This window comes from Lipotes vexillifer, unplaced genomic scaffold (assembly GCF_000442215.2).
Source record: "Lipotes vexillifer unplaced genomic scaffold, Lipotes_vexillifer_v1.1 scaffold986, whole genome shotgun sequence".
Classification (NCBI taxonomy): Eukaryota; Metazoa; Chordata; class Mammalia; order Artiodactyla; family Lipotidae; genus Lipotes; species Lipotes vexillifer.
In genome coordinates, this window is record NW_006784900.1 from 120,337 (window position 1) to 136,886 (window position 16,550).

The 16,550-nt window shown below is 40.2% G+C and overlaps 1 protein-coding gene across 1 annotated transcript in view; it reads right to left on the minus strand.

The window, feature by feature from the left end:
* Positions 1 to 754: 754 nt before the first annotated feature.
* The window catches only part of JHY (junctional cadherin complex regulator), a 63,523-nt gene continuing 47,727 nt past the window's right edge, over positions 755 to 16,550 (minus strand). The window contains exons 4-8 of the mRNA XM_007457039.1: positions 16,375 to 16,550; positions 11,971 to 12,265; positions 4,172 to 4,252; positions 2,931 to 3,059; positions 755 to 952 (exon numbers count right to left, since the gene is read on the minus strand). The exon at positions 16,375 to 16,550 is cut by the window's right edge and continues 489 nt beyond it. Coding sequence (XP_007457101.1) covers positions 755 to 952; positions 2,931 to 3,059; positions 4,172 to 4,252; positions 11,971 to 12,265; positions 16,375 to 16,550 — 879 coding nt within the window. The remainder of the gene's footprint in view (positions 953 to 2,930; positions 3,060 to 4,171; positions 4,253 to 11,970; positions 12,266 to 16,374) is intronic.

The following is a 16,550-nucleotide window of genomic DNA, read 5'->3' on the forward strand; positions in this document are numbered from 1 at the left end:
ATGATATTTTAAGATATTTTTGATGGCAAGATGTTCAGCAAATTTATATACTTGGAGTCAGCAGCTTTGAGAAGGTGTCTCTCTCAGAGGTGCCCGAGTTGAGTGCTTTTGGACTTGGTGGATTTCTAATTAATATCTTGATGCTCTGTTAGAACAACATTGAGATTTGTTTTACTTGAGTAGCACATCTAGAAGCACTTTCATTTTTTAAATTTTACATATAAACCCTTGGCTAAATTTAGAGATTTTTGAAATATTTTGGAAATGATATTGCAAAATTTACCGGTGTTTAGTCCAAGTTGAGTTCTTTTCAATAGAAACTGAAGTGTTTATAGTTTTTTTTTTAATCAGAAAAATGGGAAAGAAACACAAGTAGATACATTTATTTCTCGGTTATTTTAAGAGTTTTCATTATGCTGAGAAAGGGTAGCGATCATTTAAGAAATTAAAAGAGCCGATATAAAGCCAAAAAGAAATCAAAGGATCCAGTATAAAACCAAAAGGCTTTATTCCCTAGTTCTTATTCAGCCCCAATATTAACTGATCTGAAAATAAATAATTAAAATAGTTTTTCTTCCTGGAAAGTAAAATATGGCGCCGTAATGTAATAGGGCCCCATATTTTAAATCCTGTACGAAGCAAACATGGACTGCAGTTAGGTGACGATGCTAGGTCATCACTGTCAATGCAGAGCGGTGGGTTGGAGTTTCTCTTCTCCAAGTCCATCCCCTGGGCGTCTCTGGTCATATCTTGTCTATACAATATGAAGGGCTTTAAAAGCAGCCACAGCCTGTTTTTCCCTTTCATGTCTGTTCTGCAGTACTTCCAGCAGTGAGATTTCAGGTAAAATGTCTCCGTTTCCAGCATGGGTTGGATTTTTCTTTTCCTTTGAGGCTTGATCACTCAGATTTGAAGGTTTGGGTTTGGGGATGGTCTTAGCATATTCCAAAGCCTAAAAGCATAAAGATAAAATTTTATTTGAGATGGGAAGTGAACCCTGGATTCCTTAAATTAAATCTAGTCTTAGGAAAGATTTATTGATAATATAATTGGAGACTATTGCTACAATAATGTACTAAGGGATGGATGGAAATGGAGACCAAATGGAAAATACAAATATTGCAATATAACGCACAGTTTAAACAAAATAAACTAGCCATGTAACAAAATGCTGTGGAAAAAAAGGGAGTTGAAGAATGATATGTACGGTTGTGACTCTGGATGTTTTCTTTATAAAACTGAGTTTTATTCAAGTGCTTGAAAATAGATTTCTTATGTGTTTGATCTGTTTAGCTTCTGGCAGTCTTATTAAAACCAAACCTTTATTGAGGAGATATTAACTGACCTTTCCATCCAAAGAGGACTTGTTACAGCTTGAGACCAAAGACATCACTGTAGTTGAGATAAAACTGAGTCTCCATTATTACACCAACTATTCTTGTTTCTGGGTTCTTACAACTCTGGCAGGTATTTATTAGAGGTTGAAAATTATTTTTTCCTTTTCTTTAGCATATCTATAGATACCTGGATACTAAAAAAAGGCAATCTTTTTTTCAGTGATGATGTCAGTTCTGACAGGCATTACAATAAAAATGAGATTACTGAATATGATTTCTAAATCTGCCTTTATATGTTTTACTTTTCTAAAATTAACCATTTTTTAAAATTGAAGTGTAGTTAATTTACAATGTTGTGTTACTTTCAGGTGTACAGCAAAGTGATTCAGTTATATATATGTGTGTATGTGTGTGTGTGTATATATATATATATATATATATATATATATATATATATATATACTTTTTCAGATTCTTTTCCATTATAGGTTATTACAAGATATTGGATATAGTTCCCTATACTATACAGTAGGTCCTTGTTGTTTATCTATTTCATATATAGTAGTGTTATATGTTAATCCCAAACTCCTAATTTATCTCTCCCCACCCCCAGTTTTACAGTTTAATAAGAGTTTCTTGAGAGCTGAAATGGGAATGGATAGTATATATAGGTCCTAGAAGGGGAAAAATCTCCAAAACAGAAAAACTCCAGACTTCTCAGTGTGTGTAGTTGACTTCTATTGGAATTTCTAATTATAGACTTGTTGCCTTGAATCTCTTCATGAACAAATAATGGACTGGAGAAAAAAAGAAAAAGTGGCATCATGGAAACTCAATCAAGTGGATTGAGGTCTTCAAGGTCTGAGGAAGAAAGGCAATAGATAGAAAATATGAGAGTCTGTGAAAGAGAACACGAAGTACAAATTCCTAAAAGCACCAAAGGGTCACTTGTCCCTCGTGCAAAGGGTCCCACGTCCTTATTGGGACTGAGGCAGAGACTTGTACTGCAAAGCTCGGTGTCTCCATAGAACGTATTTCATTCACATCACAACTTACAGTTGGATGACTTCTGAGAGGGAGAACATCCTGTATTTATCATTTTTATTGGGTAGAGGAACCTATATAGTACCATCCCTTGGGAGAACTACAGGGAATGAACTTGAGAGAAACAGTGAAGGACTTTCCTCTGACATAAGCACCCAGACATGGCAAGAAGATGCTAATTTCTTAAAACTTATTTAATGGTAGAGAAGGAAATCGATGGTTAATCGGGATTATTAGTTTTTTTCTATGAAATCACCTAACCATTGAATTTTTGTGTGAGAAACTCGAAATACTGTACTTGGAGGAAAACATGTGGAAGACTAAAGATAACAGTGAACTTCAGGGAAAAAAAGAGGCTAACCTTCCAGCATCATATGTGTGTATATCATTTTTACATCAATATCTGTGAATGATGGGGAGCCGCAGGAACAGTAGTAGCTAAAACATCCTCTGTGTTCAAATAATGTGGGGAATTCATTGTCGTGAGGTCACAGAGGTTTCCTTTTAATTCTAATTAAAAAGACAACTGCCTTGGTGAGAATTTCTTACCTTCTGCCGAGGGACAGCAGATTTATTTTCAGTCTTTGCTATTTGTGGCTTTGACGGGATGGATAATGCCTTCATGTTGTATTCCTTTACTTGTTTTGCATATTCCTTTTGCTGTATTAATTTCTGCATCTGTTCAGAGAAACAAAGTGAGGGTGACTCACAGGTCCTGCTAGATCGCTCTGTTCTCTATCTAAATTGACACTAATTTTAGTGAGCTGGGCACAGGGGAAATGGGATCACCACGTGTAAGGTGACAGCAGTGAAATGGTTAAGTTAATGTCTCTCCTAGAAATAGTTTCTCTTGAGGGGCGGAGTGTCACAGCAATAGCACACCCGGGGTTCACTTAACAGTGGCTAAATCACATTCAGCCTCTTCTTTGTTGCGTTTACCCAATTTTTTATTTTCACTTTTGCTTCCAACTTTGAACTCTACTCTCTTTTTATGCCTTAAGTGCAGCTGCAGTTAAAACACATTAAATGAAGATCTCCTTTCACTAGAGGAAAGAGAATAAAGTGGATGTACTTTTCGTGGCTTGGGAAACTCTTACCCTGAGTGTCTTCTCTGTAGCTACTCCTCAGTATTATCATGATAACTCTATTGGGAAAGACCAACGACCATATAACACACACATCTCTTTTCATGTGCATGTGTCCCACTTTTCTGTTTGGGCCTCTTCAAAACTAACTAAAAGGTGGATACATAAAGCAACGTTGGCTGTGAGTAATTTTATTTTATGGTAGAAGCTGTGCCCGGGGCTTACTACCAATGCTACTTTAGAAGGGTCTCTATTCAGAGGGAGACATTTGAATTAGGACTTGGTTCTGGGGGTATCTTTTTTTTTTTTTTTTCCCCCAGGTCCATACCTTTGTTTTTTTTTATTTTTACATCTTTATTGGAGTATAATTGCTTTACAATGGCGTGTTAGTTTCTGCTTTATAACAAAGTGAATCAGTTATACATATGTTCCCATATCTCTTCCCTCTTGAGTCTCGCTCCCTCCCACCCTCCCTATCTCACCCCTCCAGGCGGTCACAAAGCACCGGGCTGATCTCCCTGTGCTACGCGGCTGCTTCCCACTAGCTATCTACCTTACGTTTGGTAGTGTATATATGTCCGTGCCTCTCTCTCGCTTTGTCACAGCTTACCCTACCCCTCGGTTCCGGGGGTATCTTTATACAGTTTTGCTGGAAGACAAATGGCAAGTCCAATCCTGGAATTGCTCTATGTACATCACACTCACTTTGTCTCTGATGGACTCAAGGTCAGGTCCGAGGCCTCCAAGCTTCATGTCTCTGTTCTGATAACCTTTCAGCTTGGAACTCTAAAAATACAATCAAAGGGACAGTTTCTGTTAAAGACTTGTATGTCCCCCACCCTCGAGTTGTCATGGCCACATAAGAAAGGGAAGAAGCAAAATGAAGAATGGCAGCGTGTGTGGACCGTGGGAGAGTGGGTGTGTTTCCCAACAGTTCTTCCATTTTAATGGTCGTCATCGATAACAGTGTCCTTGGTAATTTGTAGCTGGTGAGCTAACATGTTTGGACTTTTCCACTTCTGCAATAAAAAACATTGAAATTCTGAAAATTATAAATAAAAAATTTCAAGTGAGTGAAGTGCTGCTGTGTTATTAACATTTTTAACATAACGGATACATTACTAATTTGCTGCTGCTGCTGCTATGAGTAGTATGTCTAGTTTTGTACCGTTCACTGAACCAACTGATTTCCCTGGAAGAGGCAATCTAAACCAATCAGGTAAGCACACTGCTTCGAAGAGAGAGCACCCTGTCTAATGTCATAATATTCAAAAGAAAGGAAACATTTAAGGATTAAGAGTCTAAGCAAGACCCACTGAGAAACTCATTTTATTCAGTGTGATTTTGGCTATTTTGAAAGGTACAAATAATTTTATATGATAATGCTTATTACTATTGCATATTTAAAGGGACAGAGTATGGGCTTCCCTGGTGGCGCAGTGGTTGGGGGTCCGCCTGCCGATGCAGGGGAGGCGGGTTCGTTCCCCGGTCCGGGAGGACCCCGCATGCCGCGGAGCGGCTGGGCCCGTGGGCCATGGCCGCTGATGAGCCTGCGCGTCCGGAGCCTGTGCTCCGCGACGGGAGAGGCCACGACAGTGAGAGGCCCGCGTACCGCAAAAACAAACAAACAAAAAATAAAATAAAATAAAATAAAGGGACAGAGTAACAGACCGAGGCTATTTAATTATTAAATTATGTCAGTTGAGCACAGTAACAGGCAGGAAAAATACTAACGCGCTCCTGACTGTAGGATAGGTTAAGATATTCCCCATACTCCCACTTTTGACGTGCAATCTGACTTGCTACTTGCAGCAGATACCCTTGTGGGGAAACAAAGGCCTCTTTTCTTTGCATTTGTGAGTTCATTGAGTTGTCTTCCTTGGGAAGGGCAGGAAGGACAATACCAAAGAGATGGTTTGGGTGACGGTAATGATCTTAGGGTACCTCAAAATTGGTGCTTAGAATAAATAGCCATACCGCAGAGGCAGCAGTTCTGAACCAACCATGTATGGTACCACCTGTCTATATGCTAATGACAAGGCATTGTATTTTTCTAAATTTGGAAAGTTCCTGTTAATTATTAAGTCCTAAAATATACAATATATCTAATGTGCCCTTTCCTAAAAGAATTTGGCAGAGATAGTCCAGAGACTTTAAAAACAGAACATTTCATCACATAGAGAGTTACTGCATATAATTCTCAAATCTTAACAATGAATTTATGTAGACACATATATCAACCGTTGCTACTCACAATGCCTATTGACCGACTACCTGGAGGTCAGACCACTTAGCTTCTCCACTGCCATTTCCCAGGCTCAGAGCCAAAAGCTCTTTCCTCCAAACCCCAGCACTGAACTCTGGCCCATGAGATGAATGAAGGTTTGCTGGCATAGACAGAGGGTGCATCTTGGAAAACCTTTAATTGGATTGACACAGCCCCTCCCCCTTTCCCTTTATCTTGCCTTGAATGTGGATGTGATTTCTGGAGATACAGCAGCAATCTTGCAGCCAGGAAAGAAAAAAAGAACAAGAGAATTGTACAAACACTGGTTCTGATGCTTTGAGCTGTAGAACCACCAGTGCTAGCAACTACCTACTTGTGGATTAACTGTATGTAAGAAGAATGAACCCTTATTTTTGAAATTGCTGTAAAGAGTAGTTCTGTGACTTGTAGCTGAAGGCAGTATTTCTAAGGTCCTACAAAATTTGTATAGTACATAGTGCTTCACAGGGCCAAAATCATGTGTCGTTTAGGCAACACCTCTACACAGCAAGGATTAAAAGTTCTGTAAACAGAATTTGCCTGATTAGTATGTTAAATATTTGTCGTCAAAACTCTTTCAGTGCATCTAATTCTAAAAGGTCAAAGAAGATCCTTTCTTAAGTCTTTGAACTAAAATAATTAAAATATAGTATACAGAAGAATATAATATATAGGAGAGGTATATAGAAGAAATATTGTTCATTGAAGGCATTTCAAAATCATAAATCTCCTTTAAGAGAATAGACTCATCACCCAGCAAAACCACTACAGCTGCTTCCTGCCCTTTAGACGTATCCGTTCATAGTTTTATAAAATTGTCCCTATGCTACAAATTACTTTGTTATTTTTTTTTTTGCTGAGAAGGTTACCATTACACTGTATTTCCCTGTCACTACATGTTTCCTGAAAATGTGATTTTTATGTATAACATTCTATTGTCTAGTTGTAGTTGAATTATTTAGCGATTCTTCTAAATGTTGGACATTTAAGATGTCCTAGGGATGAGCATTGTTTGTGGGCTACTCTGATTATTTCTTTGAGATAAATTAAGAGAAGTGAGATTATTGAGACAGAATCGTGAACATATTCAGGGCCATTCATGAACACTTCTGTTAACAAGGTGGAAGAATGCTCTTTTTGTCCAAACCTCGATGACACTGGGTACTATCACATTTTAAAAGCTCTGCTAATTTTTAATAGGTGAATGAACTCAGATATCCTATACTTTGCGATTGCAAATTTGTTCTTTATCTGGCATATGCCATCTCCGCCATTGTTTTGAAATCACTAAGTTACCATTTGCCAAAAAGTAAACCAATAATGAAAAAGGAGAGAACCCCACTCACATCCAAGTCATAAATCCAGTTTGTCCAAAACTGATGAGACAGAAATGATCAGTGCCCAGAAATCGCATCCTTAGTCTGAAGCATCTTAGCTTTAATCATTCCACCAGCTCACAAAAGATGTAATGTAAAGCATGCATAATTGCTTATTGCATCCCTGTTGAAGTTCTTACTATCGCCTCGAATAAACATCGTGGCTGTCACAGAAAAACAGAACCGAGGGTCTAGCACTGCAGACTGACACGAAGGAAAGAGGGTGGCCCGAAGGGGGCATCTCCAAAGCCGCTGACTCCTTGACAGGCTGAGCTGCTTCCAGTGAAGAGATGTTTCTCAAGGGAGAGCGATGGCTCCTAACAGAGTTTGTTCTGGGTGACTGGCGATGAAAAATCCTGGATTTACTTGTTAGCTTCAAGTAATCTTGATTAGTTCTCAGTGCTGTAATTTTGTTTGATCTCTTCCCATCAAAATTCTTTTTAACAGCTTTATTGAGATAAAATTCACACACCACCAAATTCACCCATTTGAAGTTGTACTGTTCAGTGGTTTTTAGTATAGTCATCAAGTTGTGCGAAAGTCACCACAATCCAATTTTAGAACATTTTCATTGACCTAAAAAGAAACCCCATATCCATTAGCAGTCCCTTCCCTCCCCCCACCTCCAGCCCTAGGCAACCACTAAGCTACTTTCTGTCTCTTCAAAAGGCTTTCATAGTCAAATAATCCCTAGAATTTAGTTTGATTCACCTCTCTTTGGCTGTTACAAGACCAAAAGGTCACAATAGCAACATGCCACCCCCCATTTTTAAAAATTAAATCAACAATAATCGTCTCATTAGGTCTCCAAACACGGGGAAAATAAAGCATGTTTTCAAAAAATCCCCGGCGGGGGTTGCTGCTACTCTTTGCATGAGATGCACACAGGGTGACGTCAGCCAACCCTGGCTCTAGCTGACGGCTGACCAGACCAGATCTACCCCTTGGAATTGGTGTCCACTGGTCGTGGCTTTGGCAGAGTCTGGCATAGGATCTCCTGGTGGAAGGTTTCTGCCGGCCATCAATCACACGTCTTCTCAAGCCGGAAGAGTGACTTTTATTGTAAACGTGGGACAAAAGGTGCCTGACTTGGAAATGACATTGACTGTCCCGGGAGGACTTGTTTCAACTCTGAGAGGTCGTGCCCCGCTGTGGGGGACACTGCGGGGCTTTCCTCCAGAACATTCCTCAGATGTGTAAGGGTGAGAAAGTTACTCGGAGACGGGACGGAAAACAATGCCTCAAATACTGGGGAGCAGCAAGTGAAGGAAGTTTGCTCTGCGGTTGCTAAACTTAATCCAAATAAACCTCCTCTTAGAAGCAGTCAAGCAGCAATACCCAGCTTGTCTGTGACAACAAACACACGAGTTAATTACTGCAGCTCAGCTCAACACAGCTGTCAGAGAACTCCTTAAGCAGTTATTCTGTGGCCGGTTGCAGTAGATCTTTTTATTACTGTTTGTCATCACTTGTGCTGTGTTAATCTCTCACTGCCTGATGTCCGCATTCAGTGGCGTGGACAATGCTGAATGTTCATAAACTGGTCACAACAGAACTGCCAGGAGAAGAGGAGGTGCTTGGGCCTATTATCTTGACAAATCCTCAAATTTTTAATGTGATTCGAGTCGATTCCCTTGGAAACCATGAGATTTGCTTTGACTAGGAAATGGGCATGACCTGGGTAATGAGTCCCTCTGTCTGGGGCCCCGGCTACCTGCTGTCCTATACAAATAGCTCGGTTCTAAATCATTTTAGTTTCTGGAATGGCTTCCCGGACAAAGATTGCTTCTGTGTCTTTGTCGGATGTAGGCTGAAAGTCTTGGATGGAGAAAATGGGTACATCTCTGAGAGAAAGCAGGAAGGCAGGGATTTCCCAAGTTGGAAAGAGGGCTTGGGAAGTGGTGAGTGGAAGTTGTCTTTCTTCCTCTTCCCTTCCCTCCCCGATCTTAGGTGTCTCATGATACACACCGTCACTGGGTACTGTCCTCTGCCTTCCCTTGGTAAAACACAGATTCGAACTACCAAAAGGAGAAGGAAGGGAAAGGAAACTAACATTTAGTTGATGTCTATTCTTTGCTAGGCACTAAGCTAAGGTTTTGTTTTGTTTTTTTAATTTATTTATTCATTTATTTATTTTTGGCTGCATTGGGTCTTCGTTGCTGCGTGCGGCGAGCGGGGGGCTACTCTTCGTTGCGGTGCACGGGATTCTCATTGCGGTGGCTTCTCTTGTTGTGGAGCACGGGGTCTAGGTGCGCAGCCTTCAGTAGTTGTGGCACGTGGACTCAGTAGTTGTGGCGCACGGGCTTAGTTGCTCCGCGGCATGTGGGATCTTTCCGGACCAGGGCTCGAACCTGTGTCCCCTGCATTGGCAGGTGGATTCTTAACCACTGTGCCACCAGGGAAGCCCTAAGCTAAGGTTTTAATACATTATTTCACTTAACTGTCAAACCAAATCTACAAAAAGAACAATTCTGATTGTGCATATGAGGAAATAGGGGCTCAGGTGAATTAATAACTTGTCCGAGTCACAGAGAGATTAGGTGATGAGAATTTAGAAATGGCTGAGTGCGTGACTTCCACTAAACCCTGCTCATTAGGAATTGTTAAAAGCTTGCATTGTCAACAATAATCCAGAGTTGGCAAGAACCCTAGCCCAGAAGGTTCTCTTCCGAGGTAGTGAGTTTGAGCTCTTTTTTAGGCCCTGGTAACTCGTAAATTCCAGAGTGACAGCACGTCCTCACCTTGAGAATGTGTTGGTTCCTAAGCTCTGAATACATTTCCCTATAGAAATAATAATACGCACAGTGTCTGGCTTCCTAGGCCGGTCTACAAACCCTATTCTATTTATGAAGTGCCTCAGATTAGGTACGATTAGCTGTCAAGTAATGATGTTTTGGTGGAAAAACAAGTTACTTATGAGCCCAGGAACACATTTCTTCTTATTTCCTGTGAAACTGGGGATCATCCCAGCTCTAAACAACCAGTAGTGGTTTCCACAGCCTGGGCAAGAGTTAGGTACCCCGGCAGGGCGGAGGATGTGAGGGAGGGTCACATGAGGAGCTCAAGGAGCCCTCAGGTCAGCGTGTGGGAAGGGGCGGAGGGAAGGACCCCGGGGCTGTGAGCGAGCTGAAGGCCTAGGCTTGCAGTTGGCGGCAGTGGGCTGGGGCGTTTCATGTGCATCAGCCTCTGAGGTTCTATCTCAGGAGGACACACCAAGCTGGTCCTCCTTTTCTTCTCTGCAACAGGACCCACTGTCATTCTAGTCCAGCTTTCCCTTCTTCTCTTCAAGGCCACCCTTTCCTTTTTTTCTGAGGCTCGCATGTGGGTGTCCACTGACTTCACGATCCCCTATTCCTGGAGTGCCCTGCATCTGCCCCGCACACCACAGCCAGAGCAGTCTTTCTAAAACATTAATCTAACTGTGGTTAAAATTCTTCCATGCCCCCCGCCAACCCTCCCCACAGCTGAGGGATTAGAGCCCTCCTTCTTCCGATGACGAGCAAGATCCTCGAAGACCCGGTGCCCCACCTACTTCTCCACTGTCACCTCTCAACACTCAGCGCCTCCCAGTTTGACAGCAGCCCTAAAATGCATCAGTTCCCAGCATGCTTTGTGTTCTCTCAAGCTTCAGAACATTCACTTACACTGGTCCCCCTGCCTGAAATGCTTTCAGTCTTCCTTCTTTTGCTAACTCTCAATCATCCTCTAAGATGCCTCATGATCACCTCCTAAAGCTCTGCTTGACTCGCAGGTGGGGATGTGTCCCCCTCTGTGCTCCTCTGTGTTCACTGTGCATCTCTCTCTCTTTTATTTCAACATGATACTGCTGGGGAAAGGGCGTGGCTTGTTTGCTATACATCCCAGCACCTGACACAGTTCCTGATAGCAATTCAACACATATATGTTGAGTTGAACTAAGGATGGCTCCCTAAATCTGCCTTATAGTGGACGCCCCGCTGGTGTCCACTGGTTTCCCGGCTGCTGGGAGTGTCATCTGCTATGGCTCACAGTCGAGTCCCTCCCTAAGAACTGACCTCAGTCAGATGGAGCGGCTGTGCCCAAAGTTACAACCCTCCCCCAGAGACAGTCAATAGCCAATGGCTGATCCATGTGGGGGAGCATTTGGGTTCCTTGCCTCTGAAGGGCCATCCCAACTTCAGAACCCTCACGGGCTTGGCTGAGGCGTCCTTTGCACCAGCCTCAAAGCCGCCCCTTCTCCCTCACCCGGCCCTGCCCTCTCCCTCCCCGACAAGGGTGGTTCCCCGGTAACTCTCTTGCTCACAAATCTCCATTTCAGAGTCTGTTCCTGGTGGGGCCAATCCACCACAGGACTATTGCTTCCAGCCAGTAAACTGGGCAACTGCTTCCCTGTTGCCCAGTAAAGCAGAATGCGTTTTCCAGCCTTTTCCTTACTATTTGACACTAGAAACAAGTGATCTTTCCTGAGGGGTTTTTATTGTTTGTAACGGTAGAGAAACACAAAGGACATAAAAAGACTCCTTCAACGCTCCTTCATTTCTTCCTGGAAACCTTCCTCTTTGCCTCCCACCCCCATTTCCCTTATTTAACAAAGAAGACCCGATGGGAAAGACCTAAGTGCACAAAGGTGCTAGTCATGGTGAATCTTAGGTAAACACAGAACTCAGTAAAGCAAACATTTCAGAAGAAAGCTCAGTTATTGGCTGTCCTGGGTGTTTTACTGCAGGAGCTGAGGTGAGATGAAGGCTGAGAAGGGGTGGGGACTAGAGGGAGAAGGAGGGGCAGCAGCACCCCTATTCCAGGCCTGTGATAAGGAGAATGAAAATCAAGGTCCCTGTGTATTATCAAAATAAAAGGTTAAGTAAGTAAGATGCTTTTACTACCTTAATGCTGCTTCTTTTCCTATGCTTCTTCCCCTTTTCCAGTTGAAACAGATAGCCTTCAGAATTGCTACGGCTAATTTTCACTTGGTTTCTTTGGCTTCTCTCTGAACTGAGTTGGGATTCACTTTCCACCCTTGACAGTATGGGTGGAAGTGTGACGCCGGGTAAGGCCCCTTCGTGGGGATGCACCTCAGTCAGATGCATTAGCGCTTGCTGATGCTGCTCCATTGTCTGGGTGAGCCGTGAGTCTGGAGAGGCACTAGCAGGTTGGCTCTCAGAGGAAGAATGGAACTTCCTTAAAGGAAAAATTAAAAACACAAATCTGTTAATGAAACCTAGATACATAAGACTTTTAGCATAGAAGTCTTTATGAACCATTAATTTGATGTATTTATCACTCCCCCAATCAAATTAATGTTCTTTAGCTTAATCTTTTCATAAATACATTAATTTCTTAATATCCTCTATTTTTTCTTTAGGATATTCTAGCTCTTACTTAGAACTTTCATTTAGTGCATTCAGAATAGAAAAAACATCATTCTGAAAAATCAAAGGCATTCCCACCACAAAATACCTGGACAGGTTGGATTAAATTAAACAAATGCCCTTTTAATTAGATAGTTGGATTTGTAAGAGAGACAGGGAATCTTCAGAGACCACAGACTAAACAGAAACTAAAACTAAAGCAGATTTAGATAAGATGAAGCTATGGCTTTCTTTGAGGGAGTTTGGACCTAAGTGCTTGAGATTCACCATTCAATACTGGTATGGGATATGTGAGATCTTGGCTGTGTGTTGGGCAGAGAATCAGAACTGAGATACCTGCATGAAGGCTGTATGTAACCCTTGAAGAGTTACACCCTCAATAAAAAGGCAAATTAGTGAAAAACTCATTCACCAGCCTTGGGAAACAACAGAGCAAACCTATCTGTCTTAATGTAGGCTCTGAGCTGGGAAAAAAATTCCCTGTGAATATCTATGGGACAATATTTGGGGTTCAAATTTACCTTCCCCACATAATCATGGAAATCCAACACCAAGAAATTAACATAAAGTGATCCTAGAGGAAGGATACCTCTGTAGTATCTGGCAGAAGCAAGTTCTCTGGAAGGATACATTCCCACCCAAGCCTGCCTCGGTGTCTACAGAGAAGATGGATAAACATAAGTTCACAATCCAAAATCCTAGAACATGTGAGTAAATAACCTACCAAGTATGAGAATCAGCAGATACACATGCACACACACACACAAAGCAGTAGTAGATTTCTAAGAACTTAAGGTAATTGAATATTAGATAGCATTCATAAGGAAGCATGTTTATAATTATTAAAGACATGAAAGAAGAAATCAAAACCCCGAGAAATATATTCTGAAAAAATAACAGGAAGGTTTTAATCAGAACCATGTAGAACTCCTAGACATGAAAAACACCATTACTGAAATTTTCAACTCAGTGGATACACCAAAGAACATATTGGAGCTGAAGAGACTTAGAAACTTAGAGGAAATTTCTCACAAAGAGGCATAGAGGGATAAGAGATGGAAATAAGAAACAGTTAAAAAGACACAGAGTCTAGAATAAGAGAATCAAATATACATCTACTTGGTGTTCCTGAAGGAAAATTAGAGCAAATTTGGGAGACATAATATTCAAAGGAAAAATGGGTGATAATTTTCCAGAATTTATGAAAGAAATGAACACTCAGATTTAGGAATCCCAGAAAAATCACAAGCAGGATTACAAATTTCAAACCTAGATACATCACAGCAAAGCTTCAGAACACCAAAAACAGAGACCTCAAAACCAAGAAGAGAAAAAAAGACAAAGACAAAAAGAATGATAATTACATTGATAAAAGACTTTTCGAAGAAATAGAGAAGCCGGGAAATAGAAAAACAATGTTTTCAAAGAGGTTAATTCTTTATCAAGTTAAACATAATTTAAGATAGAGAGGAAAGTAAAGGAATTTCCGGTAAATTTACCAGTGAAATGTACTTGCTGAAAGAACTTCTAAAGGATCTACTTCAGGAAGAAAGAGTAAAATGGAAAAAAGAATGGGAGGCAAAGACAATAATAAACAACTGGTTAAATCTAAAACAGCACTGACTCTATAGTTTTAGAGATATAAGGTGCTGGATAAAATGTATGACACAAAGGGTGATTGGATTAGAACAATCCAATGATTTGAAAATGTCTGCAGGAGAATAGAAATTTTAACACTAGACTAGTTAATAATGTAAGTTAAAAAAAAAAAAAAAGAGAATAGAAAGAGAATATGCATTTCCAAATCAGTAGAGGGGAAAAAGTAGCAGAAAGTTCTATCAGTTCAACAGACAGTATTAAAAAAAAATAAAGACAATAGGTATTGGAAAAAGTAGGGTGGCTAGGACAAATTAGCATAGTAGAAATTAATACAAATATATGAGTATCACAAAAAAAGTAAGCAGTTTGAAGTTTAATATCTGCCCACAAATAACAACAAAAGAAAAGCCAAACAAAAAAACACATGAGAACTAAACAGTTTTACTGGAAAAGTCTATGAAATATTCAAGAAGCAGTTCCAATTGTACATGAAGTCTCCCAGAGGATATAAAATGAGGGAATTATTTCAAGGCTGGTATAATCTTGATAACACATCCAGGCGGCGGCCAATGGCAGATTGGAGAATTTTAAGCCAGTCTCACTTCCTGCATGTGAATGTTAAATCCTAAACAGTGTTAACAAATCAAATCAAGCAATATATTAAAATAGTATGACAAGTTGGGTCAGTCCTAGGAATAAAAGGATGATGGAATGTTAGAAAATCTGTTAACACATTTAGCCACATAAAGGATTCAAGGAGAAGATTTTTCAATTGATGCAGAGAATTTGATAACATTAAATATCTATTTATGATAGAAGTTCTTTGCAGGAAAAAAATAGGAATAGGAGGTCGTTTCCTATTTATCTCCCTAAGTACTAAAAATTAAATATTTTTAATGGCAAAAATGTTAGACTCACTCCCTGTAAAGTCAGGGAAAAAAGACGAGAATGCCTGCTATCTATCACTATCTCTTCTAGGAAGCAAATTCTGAATCTTATTAATTGTACATTCCATACCTCCAAGTGGAGCACTTAAATGTCTTCTCATTAATTCATGTGTGTCATACTGTCTCCCTACTTTGAAAATAAGCTCCTTGAAGGTTCCCATGCGTCATACTACTTTTGTATCTTTTATAGCATTTTAGTCCTATATTCAGCCATATCAGGTATGTAATAAACACATTTGACTGAATGATATCAGGAAATACCCCGATTTTAAAAATAGCTTTTCTTTCTTCTAATTATAGAAGTAATGCATCTACACTGTAGGGAACTTGGACAACTGAGAAAATATAAAGAAGAAATTAAAAATAATCCCAATCCCTCTTGCCAGAAATAACCACTATTGACATTTTGGTGCATTTTTCATCTTCTCTGCACATTTTGACAGAGTAGATAGAGCTCATACTCCTTAGGTGTAATTTTTGCACTGTACTATTTTCTCTTTATAGAAGAATTTCCTCATAAACATGGTTTTTAATGGTTACATGATATTAAGTATTATAATTAATCTAAACATTTCCTTATTCAATTATTGTTGTCATTTCTGTAAATGATATATATGTATTTTTATTGAAGTGTAGCTGATGTACAATGCTGTGCCAATCTCTGCTGTACAGCACAGTGACTCAGTTATCCACATATAGACATTCTTTTTTTATATTCTTTTCCATTGTGGTTTATCACAGGATACTGAATACAGTTCCCTGTGCTCTACAGTAGGACCTGTTGTTTATCCATCCTAAATGTAATAGTTTGCATCTACCAGCCCCGAATTCCCGGTCCATTCCTCTCCCTCCCCTCCTCCCCCTTGGTACCCACAAGTCTGTTCTCTATGTCCATGATTCTGTTTCCGTTTTGTAGATAGGGTCATTTGTGCCGTATTTTAGAGTTCTCATATAAGTAATATCATATGGTTGTAAATGATATTTTTACACCCACGTGTTTTTTTTTCTGTATTTTAGATTATTTTCTTAGGATAGACCATTACAGAGTTGGAGAGAATTTGTTCCCTCTGAGCATTACTTGCGACCCTCAAAATATACTGATCTTTTTTGACTGGGTCCCTCTGCCCTTCTCCCTCCAACCTCTGGTTTAATGACAGTGGAAAAAGTAGAGGAGACAGGGAAGAAGAAATACATCAAAAGTGGACTATTTTCTGCAGAAATCAGAGGCAAGAACGTCGTTAGGAGAATTTTTCCTCTTGCCTGACCATCGCCATGAATGGCCCCCGCCCCTCCACCCCGTCCTCCCTGTCCTGTCTTTCTCTAGCAGCCTCTCATTACTCTAGAAAACCACTTGAGAACAGGGAATTCTTACCATAATATTTCTAAGTTCTTATACTTTGTTTCTGTATAAGTCTGTTTGGGTTGCTTCTTATTTTCAGTTGATCCATTATCATTTATGTTAGAAACAGACTGAGAGCCTTTCTGGCTAAGGGATGCATGCTTCTTATTAAGTTCATGAAGATAGTTCAAGTCCATATTGGAAAGAGT